This window comes from Corythoichthys intestinalis, chromosome 21 (assembly GCF_030265065.1).
Source record: "Corythoichthys intestinalis isolate RoL2023-P3 chromosome 21, ASM3026506v1, whole genome shotgun sequence".
Taxonomy (NCBI): domain Eukaryota; kingdom Metazoa; phylum Chordata; class Actinopteri; order Syngnathiformes; family Syngnathidae; genus Corythoichthys; species Corythoichthys intestinalis.
This window is the reverse complement of record NC_080415.1, coordinates 5,271,233-5,292,465: the sequence shown is the minus strand read 5'-3', so window position 1 is coordinate 5,292,465 and position 21,233 is coordinate 5,271,233. Positions and strand designations below refer to the sequence as shown.

Genomic DNA, 21,233 nt, shown 5'->3' with positions numbered 1-21,233 from the left:
GGATATGTAGCAGCAAGCATTAGCCATAATGAACACACCACAGGTGCAGAGCTGGAAGGTAGGATTGCCATGTCGTTCAGCGAGTGAACATTAGAATTAATATAATCAATTACGTGGCGTTTTTAAAGTGGAAATGGAAAATGGATAATAGTATCATTAGAAGTTGTTACAATGTGCAATACGTATTCTTTATTTTTCATATTGTTATGTTGCTATGTTTGTTTTATCTGTAAGCACTCATTTTGTTAATATTTGATGTTGCAGAAAAGGTCTTATTTATTCATTTATTTTGGGGCTGCCAAAATTATCGCGTTAACGGGCGGTAATTAATTTTTTAAATGAATCACGTTAAAATATTTGACGCAATTAACGCACATGCCCTGCTCAGACAGATTTAAATGACAGTACAATGACATGCCCACTTGTTAATTGTGCTTTATGGAGTTTTGCCGCCCTCCGCTGGCGTTTGGGTGCGACTGATTTTATAGGCTTCAGCACCCATGAGCATTGTGTAAGTAATTATTGACATCAACAATGGCGGGCTACTAGTTTATTTTTTGATTGAAAATTTTACAAATTTTATTAAAACGAAAACATTAAGAGGGGTTTTAATATAAAATTTCTATAACTTGTACTAACATTTATCTTATAAGAACTACAAGTCTTTCTATCCATGGATCGCTTTAACAATGTTAATAATGTTAATGCCATCTTGTTGATTTATTGTTATAATAAACAAATACAGTCCTTATGTACCTTATGTTGAATGTATATATCCATCTTGTGTCTCATCTTTCCATTCCAACAATAATTTACAGAAAAATATGGCATATTTTATAGATGGTTTGAATTGCGATTAATTACGATTAATTTTTAAGCTGTAATTAACTCGATCAAAAATTTTAATCATTTGACAGGCCTAATTTATTTTTCAAATGTATCATTTAATATAGTTTTTTTTAAAATCCATTTTTAAATTTGTTCAAAATATGTTGTGTTGCACTTGTTAAAATAAAGCCACCTTGTTAAACAACCATGACTTGCACTGAATTGGAATACACAGAATTACAGTACACGGCTTTAGAGAACACTGAACTTAACACGTGTATGCATAATGACATAATTTTAAATGAGTGGGCCGGTCTGAGGCATGAAATTCCAGGGCCGAAAATGAGTCCCACTCCGGCCCTGATGGAGAGTGTTTGTGAACAGCAGTCTTCAGCTCTTTCCACAGATTCTCGATTGGATTCAGGTCTGGACTTTGACTTGGCCATTCTCACACCTGGATACATTTATTTTTGAACCATTCCATTGTAGATTTGGCTTTATGTTTTGGATCATTATCCTGTTGGAAGATAAATATCCGTCCCAGTCTCAGGTCTTGTGCAGATACCAACAGGTTTTCTTCCAGAATGTTCCTGTATTTGGCTGCATCCATCTTCCCGTCAATTTTAACCATCTTCCCTGTCCCTGCTGAAGAAAAGCAGGCCCAAACCATGATGCTGCCACCACCATGTTTGACAGTGGGGATGGTGTGTTCAGGGTGATGAGCTGTGTTGCTTTTACGCCAAACATATCGTTTTGCATTGTGGCAAAAAAGTTCAATTTTGGTTTCATCTGACCAGAGCACCTTCTTCCACATGTTTGGTGTGTCTCCCAGGTGGCTTGTGGCAAACTTTAAACGAGACTTTTTATGGATATCTTTGAGAAATGGCTTTCTTCTTGCCACTCTTCCATAAAGGCCAGATTTGTGCAGTGTACAACTGATTGTTGTCCTGTGGACAGACTCTCCCACCTCAGCTGTAGATCTCTGCAGTTCATCCAGAGTGATCATGGGCCTCTTGGCTGCATCTCTGATCAGTTTTCTCCTTGTTTGAGAAGAAAGTTTGGAAGGACGGCCGGGTCTTGGTAGATTTGCAGTGGTCTGATGCTCCTTCCATTTCAATATGATGGCTTGCACAGTGCTCCTTGAGATGTTAAAAGCTTGGGAAATCTTTTTGTATCCAAATCCGGCTTTAATCTTCTCCACAACAGTATCTCGGACCTGCCTGGAGTGTTCCTTGGTTTTCATAATGCTCTCTGCACTTTAAACAGAACCCTGAGACTATCACAGAGCAGGTGCATTTATACGGAGACTTGATTACACACAGGTGGATTCTATTTATCATCATCGGTCATTTAGGACAACATTGGATCATTCAGAGATCCTCACTGAACTTCTGGAGTGAGTTTGCTGCACTGAAAGTAAAGGGGCCGAATAATATTGCACGCCCCACTTTTCAGTTTTTTATTTGTTAAGAAAGTTTAAATTATCCAATAAATGTTGTTCCACTTCATGATTGTGTCCCACTTGTTGTTGATTATTGACAAAAAAATTTAATTTCATATCTTTATGTTTGAAGCCTGAAATGTGGCGAAAGGTTGCAAGATTCAAGGGGGCCGAATACTTTTCCAAGGCACTGTATGTATATATATATATATATATATATATATATATATATATATATATATAGTACTGTGCAAAAGTTTTAGGCAGTTGCACAGTACTGTATATATATTTTTTTAATTATTAAATTTATTAGGATCATGGAAGCTTCCACTTGGGGAAAATATATACATACAGTATATCCTGTATAATTATTAAATTTATTAGGATCATGGAAGCTTCCACTTGGGGAAAATATATACATACAGTATATCCTGTATATACATAATATAATAAAAATATACAGTACTGTGCAAAAGTTTTAGGCAGGTGTCCTGCCTAAAACTTTTGCACAGTACAGTATATATATATATATATATATATATATATATATATATATATAATATTAATAATATTTTATTCATAATACAGATACTTATTTCATTTTTCTGTTATTTTATTCAGCGTGTACATCAGAGGTAGAAAAAGTGTGCAAAGCCTCAGACGAAGATAATCTACAGCCTTTCAAGGACAAGATGGATGATTTTATCTCAGAAGGTATTAAAAAAATAATTGAGGAATATCATGTCTTTCAGTATTTTCCTTTCTGTAATCCCCTATATAAAACACTCTTGTTTGTGTACTTTATAGGGAAGCGCATGGCTGCCATTGTTAGTGAAACATTTCTACCAGGGCTTTCTCATTTTAACGTACTGCTAACCTCATTCTAACGTAGCGCCAACCCCTTTCTACTGTACTGCATTGACAAACTTGTTTCAACAAAGTAAAGTACATGAATTTTTTTTTCAATGTTGTACTTAACATTATTGCTGAGAGGTGGATAGAGATACAACTACTGTAAACCAAATTGACGCCAACACGACCAACTTGCCAAGCCCTCCATCCCTACCTCTCTCACTCCAGTCAAACACGAGTTGCGTTTAGGGACAACCCAAAAAACACAGGCCCGTGAATCGAATAAAATTGTGACAGTCTTTGTAATATCAGCAAATATCATTGCGGCTATTATATATGCGTTGTAGCGGATGATGGTATGGAGTCTCATAGCTCGTTGAGTTGAGCTCGTGTTGCCATGTTAGGCCACTCGTATCTCTTCTATCGCTAGTCTCTCTGCCGGAACAGCGCCCGACAAAAGAGTTCTCCCCCAGAACACAGCATTCCCCACATAAGTTCCATAGGTGGATTCTGTTACGAGGTAGTGGTCACTATAGCGTGTGCAATACTTCAGCTTGTTGACATTGTGAATTTGAGTGTGAATGGTTTATTTTAGAAGCTAATCTAGTGAGGAAAAGCAGCAGAGAAAATAGACGGAAGCATCGTAATAATCAGTATTAACATATCGTTAAAAATAATTAAGACACATGAAAAATGCAACCAGATGATAACACAGGAACTTGCACAAGAGAATGTATAGCATAATGTGGTTTACCATATTTTCAGGAGTATAACTGACACTTAGTCCAATAACAAGGCATATGTGTTTTTCTTCCATAGCTAAACATGAGCTTGAAGCACTGGAAACTCATCTCACCAGCACACGCAAACTGTAAGTACAAGCACTGATATGACTACAGAACTGTATAGATATGGTAACATTTGTATTTGTAGTACTGTTGAACTGGTTACAGTTTGTATACTATATGTCAGTGGTTCCCCCAAGTTTTTTTTTTGCAGCGCCCCCATTTTAGAGAAGAAATTAATTTCAATCAATGTCATTGTACAAGCACATCCTCACAGCTCATTTATGTCAGGCGAGTCAGCCAGTTTCACATTTCAGATGGCGTGTGCAGACGGTGAGCCATATGCGCTCTTCAAAAGAGCCAGGTATGGCTCATAAGCAGGGGTGAAAGTGGCTAGAATTTCTTGCCGGACCTCCCCGACGTGAAGGTCGCCACGGAGCCTGAAATTATATTTATTTATTTATTTAATTTGTGTGCGTGTGTGTGTGGGGGGGGGGGTCCCAGAAACGTATAAATATGTTCTATTTTTAAATGCTTCATTGTCCCAAGAACGTATTTATATGTATGTATATATGTATATATGTGTTTTGTTTTGTTTTGTTTTTTTACAAGAAGCATTTATAGCTTCCGATCTATCTGAGAAACAAAAACCAAGGCTCCAAACCCATTTTAAAGCAATAAAACTGGCCACAAGAGGGCAGTAGTGCATTTTGTAAGACCCGCAACCCGATTCAACAGCAATAAACGGCCGGTGTTGTGCCGAAAAATAGCCGCCCCGCGTGAAATGTCCCCCCTGACGGGAACGCCTATTTATAACGCTTTATTGAGGTGAAAACATCAAATATTTTCATGGACGTATTACAGTAATGGATTTACGACTGTAGAATCAGTTTTAAATAAATAAATTACACAAAATACTAGTACTGTATTTTAATAACAAATCGGTGACTGGACCACATAACCATCTTTGAACAGAAATGTATTACCGGTAGTCTACAGGTTTTCACGACCATATCCCAATGACAATCACACAGGTATGACATTTATTAGTTCAAGCAGAGTAAAATAATACATATTCACGGTACAAGAAAATAGTTTCCATGTCCATCGATTGGTAAGAAAAAGCTGTTTGTACGAGTGACGTGTAGGCGGTCAATAATAAAATAAACAAATAAATTAAAATAAATAAACGCTCAATGAAGCGTTATAAATAAGCCTTCCCGTCAGGAGGGACATTTCACGCGGGGGGGACATTTTTCGGCACAACACCGGGCAGCACGGTCAAAGCGCTGGTGGCATGATGCCAGGCAGCGCTCCGACCAAACAAAACAACCGAGAAGACGCCTGGGAGGCCAGGCGTTGGACGACCGAGCAAAATGAGTGGGACCCCAGTGCAGCGGCTCGCCGAGCAGACCCCGCAGAGACGCAAAAATAATCCTTCTTTGTGAGACAGACAACGATGAGGGAAAAGTTTACACGGCTGACGACGCGACAACGGCGTCATCTCGGCGACAAAGCGTCATCTCTCAGTAGTCATGTGTAAATAAATTGTTACTCTATCAAAACCTCTATTTGTCTGGTTGTTCATGATATTTTGTAAAAGGAAAACATTATTCAGATGTTTAGGATATAACTAATGCAAAAAATAGCTTTGTTTAAGTCAAAGTTATGTTTGAAATGTATGCGTTTACAAAAAGCTCATTTTCTCCGTTTTTTCATCAGAAATTGGAAAATTGCTCAGACTAAGCTATTTTCTAATGCTGATTTCTAAAGAATGGAAAAAGATATGAACTTACTTTTTTTTCTGCTGAAAGAAGAGAGTCAAATCTTTCGTATGGTGGGTTCCATGTTTATATAGCAATAGAACAGAATTTTCTGTGGGCCTTGCAAAATCAGTCAAAATCCAGAAAAACGGCCGGGAGCGAAGTCTTTGTGCATTTCACAGGTGCAAAGAGATCGGTCAAGATAGGGATGGGAGAAAGTGCAGATTATGTGTCCTCCGGTGAAGACAGAAGAAGATCCAAAATGCTAATTTTGGATGTTGTTTCTGTCAGATTCCTAGAGCTCACAGTATTCTACTCGGTGAAGGCAAAGGCAGGGGAGAAGGAGGTTTCACCGAACACCATTTTTTCTATCTGGTATGAGTTTTCTTCTGACTTCAAGGATCTGTGGAAGAAAGAAAATAAATCCATTCTGAAGGAGAGGTAAACATATGCCATAATGCCCTGCTCTAGTTGTTTCCCCCAAAAGTGTACAAGTGCGATTGATATTCTACAGTTTAAGTGTATTACAACACACTTAATGTACTTTTTTCCCCCAGGTTAAAAGTAGCTGAGGAGTGTTTCCGTCAAGCCAAAGAACGGGCTTCCTACAGTGTCAAACCCAAACATGCTACAGGAATTGTAAGTTCACACATTTAAAACCCTTTAAAAACTACTCAAATGTCAGTTTTCCACTGAAGGTACATCATGAATTTAGAAATATTTTGCACCAGATTGAAGGCTGTTTCACACTAGCGGCAGCCTGGTATGAAAGGGTGCATGGCAACCCATTCATTGTGAATGTGGGAGGAGACTTTTCTGCGAAAGTAAGCAGTGGCGGTCTTCAGTCTTCTTCTTTTTTTTTTTTTTTTTTTTTTTAAATTTTGTAAGCTCTCGGATACTCGAAAAAAGTCTCTCACATATATCCATGCTAAGCCAAAAGACTTTGCAATGTGCGTTTGTGTCGAAATATAATTCATTAATAAAAATAAAAAATAAAAAAAATAAAAACACGAGCAGCAAGTCAGTTGCAGAGGTGGGTAGTAACGCATTACATGTACTCCATTACATTTACTTGAGTAACTTTTTGAGGAAAATGTACTTCTAAGAGTACTTTTACTAAGCTATACTTTTGACTTTGTAACACTTTACAATAAGGGTCCCTTAATTACCATTAGTTAATGCATTTTAGACAATAACTTAATGTTTAAGTAACATTACAATAATTCATTTAATCCCTTATCTAACATTTATTAATATATTAATTAACATGAGTTAATGCATTAGTTAATGCATTTTAAGACAATAACTAATGTTTAAGTAACATTACAATAATTAATATAATTGCTTATCTAACATTTATTAATATATTAATTAACATGAGTTAATGCATTAGTTAATGCATAACCAGACAGTAACTAATAGTTTGGTAAAATAAAAAAAAATGTAGGCCTGTATAGGTTTAGTGTTTAGGGTTAGGGTTTGTTAACTTAAGCACTTATAATTTCTTAGTTAAGGGAAACGTGCTACACTTCACAATAAGGGTCCAAAAAGCATTCAGTAATGGTTAATAAAGGTTAAGATGGGTGAACTTAAGCATTTATAATATCTTAGTTAAGGGATACGTGAGCTACACTTTACAATAAGGGTCCAAAAAACATTCAGTAATGGTTAATTAAGGTTAAGTAATACTCATGAGGTACGTTCACGTGAAATAATACCATACTTAAGGTTAAGTTATAATCAGGGGTGCACATAATTTTTTTGCCCAGGTTCTCAGAGGAGGACCTGGAGATGTGACTTGGTCCTCATTGAGCTTGAGAGCCGACCCGCTTGATGCGATAAATTTATGACAAGCTTTACTTAGAGCCAATTAACTTTAATTAATTATATTAACAATTAATGCTTGATTAACATCAACTGGCACAACAAAATTGCCATTACTTTGAAGTGAAATGTAAAGAAATAAAAAGCACCAATTCAAAATAAATGGCATTATGCGGCTCCCACATTAACTCCAAGCCTTTTTAAAAGTGGGATGTCCTCCTCATAAGACCTCATTGAACGTGCATGTTTAGCTTTGTAAAATGCGAGCAAAAACACGTTTGTCAGTGCATGTCGCTATTCATTACCTTTATTCCGCGACTTAGGACCAGTGGGCGAGTGGGGCCATGTCTGACATCAATAGTTTGCTTAATTGCCACATGCTCTCTGTTTTTTTCGTGCTTTTCAAAGTTTGGATGGCTGAAATTCTTTGACCCTACATAAAATGCGCTGCTCTTATCGGCGACATTGGGATTCTCACGGCACATTTTGTACCGCATTTCCGTGTGAGCATCATTTGCTTCTAGCCATGGTACTTCCTGTAGCCACTTTTCAGCAAAAGTCCTTTTTTTCGGTAGCTCTGGTGACGTCTCTGTCGTCTGTCTTGTCTTTTGACGGGGGTGGGGGAACACGGAAGTAATTACTCAGTGTGGCTTGCCTCTTCGACATTTTGAGAAGTTATTTTCTCGTGTCCGCCGCAAATACAGTGGTCAGCCATCGGTACGCAAAAGCGTATGGAAGCCGTTGAGGGCCAGCGCTTTTGTCTACGTCCAGTACGCATGCGCGCCTGCGGACCACTTATGTGCACCCCTGGTTATAATATATAATATATATAATATATTACTTAACATTAATTTACACATACATTAGTGCATTAATAAATAGTTATTAATGTATATTGGTACTAGTAAGTGATTGTTATTTTAAAATGAGAAACTTTGCTCTGTGAGTCCTTGGGTGCTGCTAACCTAACCTTAAGTATGGTATTACTTCACGTGAGCATACCTCATAAGTATTACTTAACCTTAATTAACCATTACTGAATGTTTTTGGACCCTTATTGTAAAATGCAGCACATGTGTCCCTAAACTAAGAAATTATAAAATCTTAGGATCCCCCTCTTTACCTTTATTAACCATTACTGAATGCTTTTTGGACCCTTATTGTAAAGTGTAGCAAATGTGTCCCTTGACTAAGAAATTATAAATGCTAAGTTAACAAACCCTAACCCTAAACTCAAAACCCTAACCCTATATGGGCCTGTATATATTTTTAATTTTACCAAACTATTAGTTACTGTCTGGATATGCATTAGCTAATGCATTAACTCATTTTAATTAATATATTAATAAATGTTAGATAAGCAATTATATTAATTGTTGTAATGTTACTTAAACATTAGTTATTGTCTAAAAATGCATTAACTAATGTTAATTAAGGGACCCTTATTATAAAGTGTTACCTTTTACTTTTACTTGAGTAGATTTGTGAAGAAAAAACGCTACTCTTACTCCACTACTTTGGGCTACACAAGAGACGTTACATTTTTCCTCTTTATTCTACATATTAGATTTCTTTTGTTTTTTTGCCAGCGATGCCAAGTAGCTGTAGTAGTAGCAAGTAGCTCTACCGATTTCAACAATGAGACGTCACATTATTAATCATATGACTCTATTATACCAATCGGACGCAAGGTTGCCATTCAATCTTCACGCCAGTCTGTTCAATCATGTGGTGTGTTTAAAGCACCGTGAAAAATAATTTGATATAGAGCGCTGCCCTCAACATGACTTGATAAGTGCGAATTTTTACTTCTCTCACAGTTTTTATACGGCGCCGATTGACCACAGAAAACTGGCGATATGATCCTTTTAATTTCAAAATAGTAATTATGAAGGAACTCTTCACTATTCAAACTAGGAACTATTTTGTCCACCAGAGGGCACTCATGCTCTTTGGACGAATAATGCCTCATTTATGTAATTTTTAAAAATCATTGGAATTCAATGATATTCTTTTTTGTATTGCTTTGGCTTAGTGTGGTTATGTAATGTTTTTTTGTACTATATCGTTATAACAAGAGTTCATATAAATAACTTTGTGCTAAAAAAAAAAAATACCATTGTTTAAAAAAAAAAAAAATCCAACAAAAATATAAGCAGTTACTCACAATGCTACTCATTACTGGAGTAATCTTTTCACCAAATACATTTTTACTAGTACTTGAGTACATTTTTTGGACGACTACTTTTACTTTTACTTGAGTAATATTATTTTTAAGTAACACTACTCTTACTTGAGTAAAAATTTTGGCTACTCTACCCACCTATGGTCAGTTGTGTGCGTGAACACGTACTCTTCTCCTACAGACCTTCCCTCCAGATGCCTTCAGGAGAGCGCACTGGTGGCTATCTGCTAGCCTGGGCTTTTGGCCTAGCGGTTAGCGCGCTCTCTTGCCTGTCGTGCAGTGCAGGTCCGAGTGGTGACTTGAATTTAGCTGTTTGCGTCGTGCAGCATGATTCCATGCAGACCGGTTACACTAGTAAAACTCTACGGCTATAACCTCCTCTACTGCTGGAAATAGGAAAAGTCACTGTTTCCTTGTGCAACTCTAAAAAATAAATGCATTGGTGGGTCTATAGTAAATACAGGCATGAAAATGGGTCAGGGGTTAAAAAGGTGAGAAGGGTGTGGAGGAAATATGTACACTGTACAACCCAACAAAATATTGAGCTCTGCCAACCCATACTGTGTTTCAGCAGGGCCGTACAGAGACCGATGGAGGGGTGGGTGCTCGTAGATCAAAAGGGGCACATGAACAAGTATTTAATACACCTTAAAACAACATAACTTCAATTTTAACCAGCTTTAGATAATAACTGGCTGCGACTGTGACACAGTTTAATTGGGAGGGGGCAACAGTCAATAGAAATCAACACTGTCATCAACACTTTCTGGCTGTGACTCAGTCAGTCTGCCTCTTTTCTTCCTTCAACCTTTGAATCAAAACTTCCTTCCTCAACTTGTTCAAACCAAACCACATCAGATGGTCACTGAGCCACCAACAGCACCGTTTTCTCAAAACCATTATTTCATTATTATCCATACTTAACAACTCTGGCACCTATTAATTAATAAAGCAATGACATAAAATCTTATAGAAAAATAACATTGTAATTGTGTTTATAATTGTATTTTATACCCGAATATCCTTGCAAACTTATTCTTACCAAGTGTGCTATTCACTCAGCTGATGAGGTATCCACTGCCTTTAGCAGCCTCATCCAACTCCTTTTTTTTATCCCTCAATCTCCTTTCCTTACGAGGCATGTCTATATCATGAAATAGAAATCTTTAAAAAAAAATTTTTTTAAATCAGACTCTCCGGAGGCTTTTACTTTAAAGCTTTCTTAATTTCTGTCTCTCTCAATAACGATGGAGGTAGATTTGTGTCTTTATTATTCAATCAAAAAACAAAGTTGCTTCGATCAAAAATCAAAAACGAAGCTGCTTCAATCAAAATATATATTTTTAATCCCAAAAAAGTCACTTCAATAAAAAAAGTTTTTGATTGCAAAAATAAATTTGAGACAAAAAAAGCATTTGAAAACTATTTTTCTTGATTGAAACAACTTTTTCCACAGAAGTAATGTTGTTTTGTGTTTGGGCCACATTTTGGCTAGGACATTTGTGTCTTTGTTATTCAATCAAAAAATAAGTTGCTTCAAACAAATACATTTTTTTTTTAAATTCACTTTAAAAAAAAAAAAAAAAAAATCAATCATAGAATAGGTTTGCGCATGCGTCTATCATCGTTTAACAAAGTGAGCAGCTTGAGAATGTTTGAGTAGACTCACTATGAAGCATTTAATAAAGCCAAGCATTTTCTTACTACTTTATTCTTGTTTAAAAATAATTCAGTGGGGCAGTAACATTATTAAAACTTATCATAATTCTTACATTTTGAAGTGCTTAAAAACCATTTATAAATGATACTTTGGGGGGAGTGAAAAAACATGTCTTTTTTATATACTGTATATATATATATATATATATATATATATATATATATATATATATATATATATATATATATATATATATATATACTGTATGTATCTTTTTTCCAATGTAAAATCTGAATAAACACATTGAACACGCACATAAAAAATGGGAGGGGGGGGCTACTTCACGGTTTTAACTTATTACGGCGGGTTCTGGTCCCCATTAACCGCGAAAAACGAGGGATCACTGTATTTCTGAAAAGCTTTAAGCAGCAAGAATCATTCCCACCACTCGTCGGGCCGGTGTTCTGCCAACACCGGCAATCAGCTCAAGTCCCAGCTGAAAATAACGCATCTCAGGCCGACGACGGGAGCGATGCGAGGCGCCCCTCTCCATCCGACAGCATGCCGCTTAATTTGACTCAACAGTGTGTTTCCTCGTTTATATTACCGCTAAATACACAAGCTTGACGCCAATTTAACGGGAGCTATTTTTTCACGGGAGATTTGGCTAGCTCTGGCAGTGTTCAACGCAAGCTGCAACAAATGGCAGTAACTTTATTATATCGCAAAATATGAAAACGATTGAAACCATTACTCACAGAATTCAATCTGCTGGCAAATACAGGCAAGTGTGTATGCTGCGCTCTGGTCTGCCCCGGTGTGGATAATGCCTGCTTTTACGCAGCTTTGCAATGCAACCAAAGGCTCTCCAAGCACTCCATGTGCACGTAAGGAGTGCGCGCGATTGGAATATTGGAACGCAGTTTGGGTCGATGATTGGTTCTCGTCAGCGAAGCATCTAGAAGGATTTGCTGACTATCCAAGTGTCATTTTTTTAAAGGACCGATTTCTGAAGTGCTCAATTTACGTACTAAGTTAATCACATGATGATGATAATAATAATAATTAAATAAAATCTCCCGAACATCCCCCCCCTTCCAAAAAGAATTTCTCCTCGGATCTACGCAATTCACGTAGGTCGCCCTTTTTCACTTCAAAACGGCGAATTTTGCCGAAAGGTGAGAGATTTTCATGCCTGTAAATATGTTTGCCGGAGTCCACCCCCTTTTCACTTCCTGTTAGTGCTGTCAAATTTATCGTGTTATCGGGCGGTAATTATTTTTTTAATTAATCATGTTAAAATATTTGACGCATTTAAGGCATGCGCGGAATGACCCGCTGATGCATTGCCTCAAATAGATTACAATGACGCCGTTTTTTGCACATTGAGAGCTAAGAGGCAGAGAAAGGCGAGTGGACATAGGCGTTCATTGGACCACGCCGTCTATTGGCATAAGCATCGGCAACTCCTTCACAAAAAACATAAGTATCATTTAGTGAAAGCACAACAAAAATAATATTCCTATTTCTCAAAAAAAATAATGTTCGCAGAAAGAAAAGCGCTTCAATCTGTATTAATGAGGCCCTATTCTCACACTGTTAAACAACAATGCAGAGAGCTGGCCTTCCCAATCAAAATAGCTATGCAAAATACACATAAAACTTACTCAGACTTTGGTCAAACTCTATTCAAACATTTCGTTTAGCTCAACAAATACACTGGATGGCAATATTTAGTCACAATATACAAACTAACAGAGGTCTCGTACGTTGTGAAGCCAGCATTCAAATGACGTGGATATACCAGTGAACAGGGAACTACGGCATGAGTCGAGTGACAAAACACACTCAATGGCTTGATTTCTAAGTAATTTTAAAATTGCCATTGACACCTTGTGGACACCTTGCGGTGTATTTATATCACTACCTTATGTAGTCAAAGACGTTGTTTTTTTTTTCTTTTTAATTTGTTTTCTTATTTTATTTTATTTTTTGTGACCTCACCCCTTGGTGACGTCAGCTATGGCAAACTACTAGTTTATTTTTTGATTGAAAATTTTATAAATTTTATGAAAACGAAAACATTAAGAGGGCTTTTAATATATAATTACTATAAATTCTACTAATATTTATCTTTTAAGAACTACAAGTCTTTCTATCCATGGATCCCTTTAACAGAAAGAATGTTAATAATATTAATGCAATCTTGTAGATTTATTGTTATAATCACAAATACAATACTTATTTACAGTATGTTGAATGTACAGTATATATCCGTCTTGTGTCTTATCTTTCCATTCCAGCAATAAGTTACAGAAAAATATGGCATATTTTAGAGATGAATTGCAATTAATTACACTTAATTAATTTTTAAGCTGTGATTAACTTGATTAAAAATTTTAATCGTTTGACAGCCCTACTTCCTGACAGCATCTACTGTACGTCAGCCTACTTTCCTCCTCCCGTTTTGCGCAGGGAACCTTTTTACACTGGGTTGTCACTAGTGTGAAACAGCCTTTAAGCCTGTATTTTCAGACTTGCATCTCCATCACTGTAACATGAATCTCTGTGTTATGTTTTTTCCACAGAAAGCGAAGCTTGGCATGAAGATTTGACTGACAGGACTTTGTCACTTCTGTTTGATGACTAATTTGAAAGAGGCCCCGCTCTGTTCTCGAGATCGTATCCCCAGAGAATTTTACCGATTAACTTGCTGACATGACCAACAGTGATCACACCATTCACAGAAATTTGATCTTTTTTGATGGCTAAAGTAGGGGGGAAAACTATGCAGTCGATGGCATTCCAACCAAGGGTGTAGGTTTGGGCTCAACATTGGTAGGGACAGTATAACAGCATAACACGCATGTACACTTTTTGCTGGGGACAGGACATTAATAAGACCAAACAGATTGGGTAAACAGGGGTCAGGGCTACATTTCAAATATGAACCAAATGCATTGATAGGCTAACTGATCATTGCAAAATAAATCTGTATTGAGTGATACCAGTGCTTCTCAATTATTTTCTGTCACACCCCTCATAGGAAGACAATATGCGCTCATGCGCTGGTCCTCATTGGTAACGCAGTCTTTTGTCCACCAGCGTCGCTAAAATCGACCAAAACTGAAAAGTTACCAGGTGTTGCTTTAAGACCACATAAACAAAACAAAAATGAAAATTGGGTAAAAGCGGGTAAACCTGGGTTCACTACATTTCTCACAGTTTAATTAACATTAACAGCAGAAAATACATACAAAAGTGGAGAAGACTTCTCTCTAAGCAGCTTCCTACTTCAGTTTCAGTTTATTCGCACATCATCAAATACAGTACATGATCATACACTAGCAGTTCACATGTTAAGATGGGCGAATAGGACACTCCAAAGAAGCTATTCAAAGCTTTTAACAGGGGCCCAGTTAGACAACACACACACACACGCACGCACACACGCACACACACACACATACAATTAACTGGATAATTTCAAAATTTTGGTTACATTGGATTTGATATGAGACACTACTTGAGGTTTGCAGGTTAGCAAATTCACACAGTTTAATGTTATGCAAACTGATGCAGGTTGTAGCAAAATTTCAGTAGCAAAATCAGTGGTGTGTTCCTCACCTCCATAACATTGACGCATTTTGACATTACTTACAGTGGCTGCTGCTGGCTGAAAAAAAAACCTTCTAATATCCCTCCTCTTCGAAGGGGGCGAATGAGGCGGCATGTTTGCGACGCGTTGTATTTTCGTCGGGTTTGTGTGTGTGTGTGGGGGGGGGTCAAGTCATCAGCCAATCAAACGTGAGTTTGAGGGGGAAAAAATGGACTAGCACATTCAGCAAGTGAAAAGGGGGTAAAATAAGTCTGAACATAATGAAAATAATTCACTTAATAATGGTAGGGTCAATTGTATCCTTACAACATATGGGAAGGCAATCTAAATTACCTATATAACTGAACTCATTAAAATGCACATAAGGTTGCTTAGAAGTTGGTGGGGACAATTTGAGCATCCTGAAAAGTTGGCCGTGTTATGTCCCTAACATCCCTATGCAAACCTACGCCCTTGATTCCAACATTTTTAGGACATATTAGCCAAGAAAGTTAAAGTGCCCCTCCAGACCTAATGGTCCCGCCCAGTTTCCTAGCACAAACTTTCTGTAATCGCCTGAAACATACGAGCAGCCAATAGTGGCAGTCTGTCCAGTAGATCTGACATAGTCCCCATCCAAACAGTGCCTGCCCCTACTGAGCTCCGAGAACCTTTGGGCCCGGAGTGTGACATCACACGATGTGACGATACTGTGACGATGAATGGCATCGACTTGTCGCTACAGTTAACATTTCACCCCAGACGGCTACAAAAATTGACTATCGTAGTAGATGTGTTTTGTGTCAAGGTTTCAGTTGAAGCCGTTAGCTGTGCTAACGACATTCTCTGAAGGAACTTGTGGGACACCAGCTGCTATTATTATTAGCAAATAGCTATTAGCCTATATCTCCCAGTCCACACTGCTCGATCCCCACCATATCTTAATATATTCACCTTCCTCGACATAGGAATGTTCTCTGCTGGGCAAGGATAAACATATCCATACTATGGTTGTGTATTTTTATCGTACACTCACTGGGTATAAAATGTTACGGTGTGTAAGGTGGTGAGGAGAGGTGACAAATGCCTTCACAATAGGCTCTGGTTAGTAGTGTCTCACTACTCATCACATACTTTCTACTTGACAAGCATACACTGGCAAAATGCATTTCAGTTCAATCAGGGCTAAAAATACCATCGTTGACTAAAGCGTATTCCAAACTGCCCTTACTGTTCAAATACACAATAAATAACTTTTGCTTAGTATCCATTTGTTGGTGTCTTTATTTCTATTTCCTATTTAAAATTGGTTTTGCTTTTAACTGTGCCTGTGTCTGTTTTTGTGTCACGCTCATTTTAATGTGATATAAAGCACTTTAAATTACCTTGTTTTGAATTGTACTTTACAAATAAATTGCCTTCAATCACCATGCAAAATGTCTTCACCAAATTTAGTCCAAATACTGTCAACAACCCCTAACAAAAAGTATGGAATCACCGGTCTTGGACATTTTATCATGTCAAGAGTTAAGAATCCCCATTGGACAAGGTGTAAAGAGTCAAGAATCTGCATTGGACAAGGTGATGATGCTGGAACCTTTGTTTGGTGCTGTTCCAGTGAGATTTACAAAGATGACTGCCTGAAGAAAACAAAAATTCCCTCAGTCCTTGATGATATGGGGCTGGATGTCAGGCAAAGGCCCTGGGGAGATGGCTGTGATTAAATCCTCAATAAATGCACACGTTTACATTGAAATTTTAGACAGCATTCTTATCCCTTCAATTGAAAATATGTCATTTTCCAAGATGACAATGCATCATACCACAGAGCTAAAGCATTCCTTGGAGAAAGACTCATCCAGTCAATGTCATGGCCTGAAATAGCCCAGATCTCCACCCTATAGACCCTACCCACGTGACGTCACAACTCCGCTCTCCTGAATGGCACCGCCCAATTGTCCGTCAAAACATAGTGTTAACCTGTTACGGCTACGTACATTCCTCCTATTTACGGCGTGTTTTTCTGCTCCTTAACATTAATAATCAAAATGGTGAAGGCGTGTGTGTCTGTTGGTTGCACTAACAGAGAAGATGGAAGGAGAGACTTGAAGTTTTACCGTATTCCGAGGGATCCAAAGAGGAGAGCGAAATGGACGGCTGCAATGCGACGTGAAAACTGGGCACCAAAAAAATCACCACAGACTATGTAGTAGTCATTTTATATCCGGTAAGATGCATTTAAGATATACTTAGAGGGTTTTGGGCTGACAAATAACCACAATTAAGATCATTGCTAGGCTAATCGCCGACAACATACACGTATGTATGTAGTGAGAGTGCTATTGCTAAACCATTTAAACATTAAAAGCCTTAACTCCATTGACAAACGACATGAAATACATTAGACTTGACAGTGGATGTTAGCAATAACAAAAGATTTTGAATTGAAAATTTCGTAACTCACCTTTCCAAGCACAAGATAGATTCCTGCCGAATTTTCGTGGACGAGGACCTGTTTCACTCAACCAGCAACGAAGTATTTATAAGCCTCCAAGCTCTTAAAGTTTTTCAAATTTTCGTGAGAATAGGCTGATTTTGTGTGGACAAGATAATTGTAAATATCAGCGTAGCAGATGTCAGGCAGACAGGGCGAAGACAGTGGGTCGAAAAACATCGATTTGGGCATCAAATATGGATCTGGCGACTGTATAGAATGAAGCTTTTCCACATAACGCCTTTTATGCAACACATCCAGTGAGTTTACGGCATCAGAAAGCACCGGGTCTTCCATGAAATGCATTTTAAATTCCTTGATCAATTGAAACCAATGCTAATACAGAGACAAAATGACGGACAAGTGGGCGGAACATACAGCGAGCACGTGGTTTTGTGACGTCGGTGGGTAGGGTCTATAGAAAATCTGTGGTGGAAATTGGAAAAAATGGTCCCGACCTGCAAGGATGATCTGGCAACTGCAATCAAAGAGAGTTGGCACCAAATTGATGAAGAATACTCATCAATTCCATGCTTCAGAGACTGCAAGCTGTCATAAAAGCCAGAGGTGGTGCTACTAAATACTAGAGATGTGTTTTGCTAATTATTTCTTTGTTTGTTTCTCAAGATTCCGTATTTTTTCCCCAGAATGGAGTGATTACATATATACAGTATATCCCTGCACTAGCTCTATAAAAGTAACATTTACTGACCACCACAATGTTTTTTATTCATTTATTTTAGTGTTTCTGAATGCTAAAGAGTTGCACTTTTGAACTAATTCATTTATTTATTTATTTTTAATCTAAGTTTGTTCACATGATAAAATGTCTGTGTGAGTGCTCGTCCGAGACTGGTGATTCCATACTTTTTGCTAGGGGTTGTACAAGCAGTTTCCTCATCTTCATCTATCTTGACTGTCACGATAGCTGATGGGGGGTTTTTCATCATTGGAGCTGTACATGGGTTCAAAATAATAAGATTCGACCCCAAACTCCTCTGCTGCACAGCATGCTCCTCCACAATAACTGTCATCACTTGAAAAAAAATTTCCACGAAAAGTTCACATTGCCACGGGTGACCCTGCCAGGGGCTTAAAGCTCCTAGCTCCTAGGATCATTGGGACACGCAAACCCCTCCACCACGATAAGGTGATGACTCATGGAGGAGTCGGTGGGGAGAATACTTCGAAGCCCTCCTCAATTCCACCGACACGCCTTCCTTTGAGGAAGCAGAGTCTGGGGACTCTGAGGTGGGTTCTTCGATTTCTGGGGTTGAAGTCACTGAGGCGGTTGGTAAGTTCCTCAGTGGCAAGGCCCCGGGGGTAGATGAGATCCGCCCGGAGTTCCTAAAGGCTCTGGATGTTGTAGGGCTGTCATGGCTGACACGCCTCTACAACATCGCATGGACAGCGGGGACAGTGCCTCTGGATTGGCAAACCGGGGTGGTGGTCCCCCTTTTTAAAAAGGGGGACCGGAGGGTGTGTTCCAATTATAGGGGGATCACACTCCTCAGCCTAAAGTCTATTCAGGGGTGCTGGAGAGGAGGGTCCGTCAGGAAGTCGAATCTCGGATTCAGGAGGAGCAGTGTGGTTTTCGTCCCGGTCGTGGAACAGTGGACCAGCTCTACACCCTCGGCAAGGTCCTCGAGGGTGCATGGGAGTTCACCCAACCAGTCTACATGTGTTTTGTGGATTTGGAGAAGGCGTTCGACTGTGTGCCTAGGGGAGTCCTGTGGAGGGTGCTCTGGAAGTACAGGGTGCCGAGCCCCTGGGTAAGGCCTGTTCGGTCCCTGCACGACCGGTGTCAGAGTCTGCTCTGCATTGCCGGCAGTAAGTCGAATTCGTTCCCAGTGAGGATTGGACTCCGCCAAGGCTGCCCTTTGTCACCGATTCTGTTCATAATTTTTATGGACAGCATTTCTAGGCGCAGCCGAAGCGTTGAGGGTGTCCGGTTTGGTGGCCTCAGCGTTGCATCTCTGCTTTTTGCAGATGATGTGGTGCTGTTGGCTTCATCAAGCCGTGACCTCCAACTCTCACTGGGGCGGTTCGCAGCCGAGTGTGAAGCGGTTGGGATGAAGATCAGCACCTCCAAATCCGAGACCATGGTCCTCTGCCGGAAAAGGGTGGCATGCCCTCTCCGGGTCGGGGATGAGATCCTGCCCCAAGTGGAGGAGTTCAAGTATCTTGGGGTCTTGTTCACGAGTGAGGGTAGGAGGGAGCGGGATATTGACAGGCGGATCGGTGCAGCGTCTGCAGTGATGCGGACTCTGCACCGGTCCGTTGTGGTGAAGAAGGAGCTGAGCCAAAAGGCGAAGCTCTCAATTTACCGGTCGATCTACGTTCCTACCCCCACCTATGGTCACGAGCTGTGGGTCGTGACCGAAAGAACAAGATCCCGGATACAAGCGGCCAAAATGAGTTTCCTCCGCAGGGTGTCCGGGCTCTCCCTTAGAGATAGGGTGAGAAGCTCGGTCATCCGGGAGGGGCTTGGTGTCGAGCCGCTACTCCTCGGCGTTGAGAGGAGCCAGTTGAGGTGGCTCGGGCATTTGGTTCGGATGCCTCCTGGACGCCCTTCCGGAGAGGTGTTACGGGCATGTCCCACCGGCGGGAGGCCCCGGGCACGACCCAGGACACGCTGGAGAGACAATGTCTCTCGGCTGGCCTGAGAACGCCTTGGGATCCCGCCCGAGGAGCTCGCTGAAGTGGCTGGGGAGAGGGAAGTCTGGGCTTCCCTGCTAAAGCTGCTGCCCCTGCGACCCGACCCCGGACTAAGCGGAAGATAACGGATGGATGGATGGAGTTCGCATTGCAAGAAATATCCACTGATTATGATGCCACATTAGAGTCCGCCATTGTGTTGCAGCCAGCTGTAGGGCTATTCACTTTGCGTGATGTCACAACATTTACAGGAAGCCTTATTTCTTTCTTGAGCGCCTTTATAATGATAATGACAATAACACAGTAATTCATTTTATGTTTTTCGCAATGAACTATACCAGTGCATCCTAGTTGATATACAGTGTTTCACAAAAGTGAGTATACCCCTCGCATTTCGGCAACATTGCTGCAAGAAAATGCATTTTTGGGGGAAAATGACAATCAGTACTCAATTTGGACATTTAGGGATGTAGTTTCTAAGGAGTGTAGACTTATGTTGCCAGGGGTTTAGATATTAATGGCTATATTTTGAGCTATTTTCAGGGGAAAATAAATTAACTCTATTACAGTATATAAGGTGCACACAGACTACTTTTCATTGTGTCAAAGTGTCATTTTTTTCAGTGTTGTCCCGTGAAAAGATCTACTTAAATATCTGCACTTACTTGTACTTGAGGTTTTTTTGGGGATGACTAGTTTTACTTTTACTTGACTTAAATTATTTTACTTGAGGATAATTTCTGTCTACTTTACCCACCTCTGCTTATTTCCCTTCATTTTGTATTTTTTAAAATATATATGTTAATACATAAAATTAATATTTCTGTTCAATATTTTTAAAGAACTAATATAAATTACAAAAAATATGTATTTACTCTATATACGTACTCTTAAATATAAATACATTTTAAATTGAATTTATTTCAATGTATTTTCGCTCTGCCTGCTAAAAACAATCCTACAGGAAACACTGTACACATTAGGGTTGGAAACTGTCCCTTGAAAAACGTAATCGTCCTGTATTCGGAAACATAACTTTGCTTTGTGTTGCTCTTACCAGGGACGCGCTTTGTCCCATATTACCACGAAACTAAAACAGTGTTTGAGTTGTTGAACGAACGAATACTGGTATATTGCTTTTCAAG

At 39.1% G+C, this 21,233-nt stretch overlaps 1 protein-coding gene across 1 annotated transcript in view; it reads left to right on the top strand.

Annotated features, from left to right (window-relative positions):
- The window catches only part of fmn2b (formin 2b), a 51,555-nt gene extending 35,353 nt beyond the window's left edge, over window positions 1–16,202 (top strand). Inside the window, exons 15-19 of the mRNA XM_057826191.1 lie at window positions 2,891–2,983; window positions 3,941–3,992; window positions 5,961–6,110; window positions 6,227–6,308; window positions 13,927–16,202. Of these exons, the coding sequence (XP_057682174.1) occupies window positions 2,891–2,983; window positions 3,941–3,992; window positions 5,961–6,110; window positions 6,227–6,308; window positions 13,927–13,953 (404 nt within the window). The 3' untranslated portion in view covers window positions 13,954–16,202. The remainder of the gene's footprint in view (window positions 1–2,890; window positions 2,984–3,940; window positions 3,993–5,960; window positions 6,111–6,226; window positions 6,309–13,926) is intronic.
- Window positions 16,203–21,233: the final 5,031 nt, after the last annotated feature.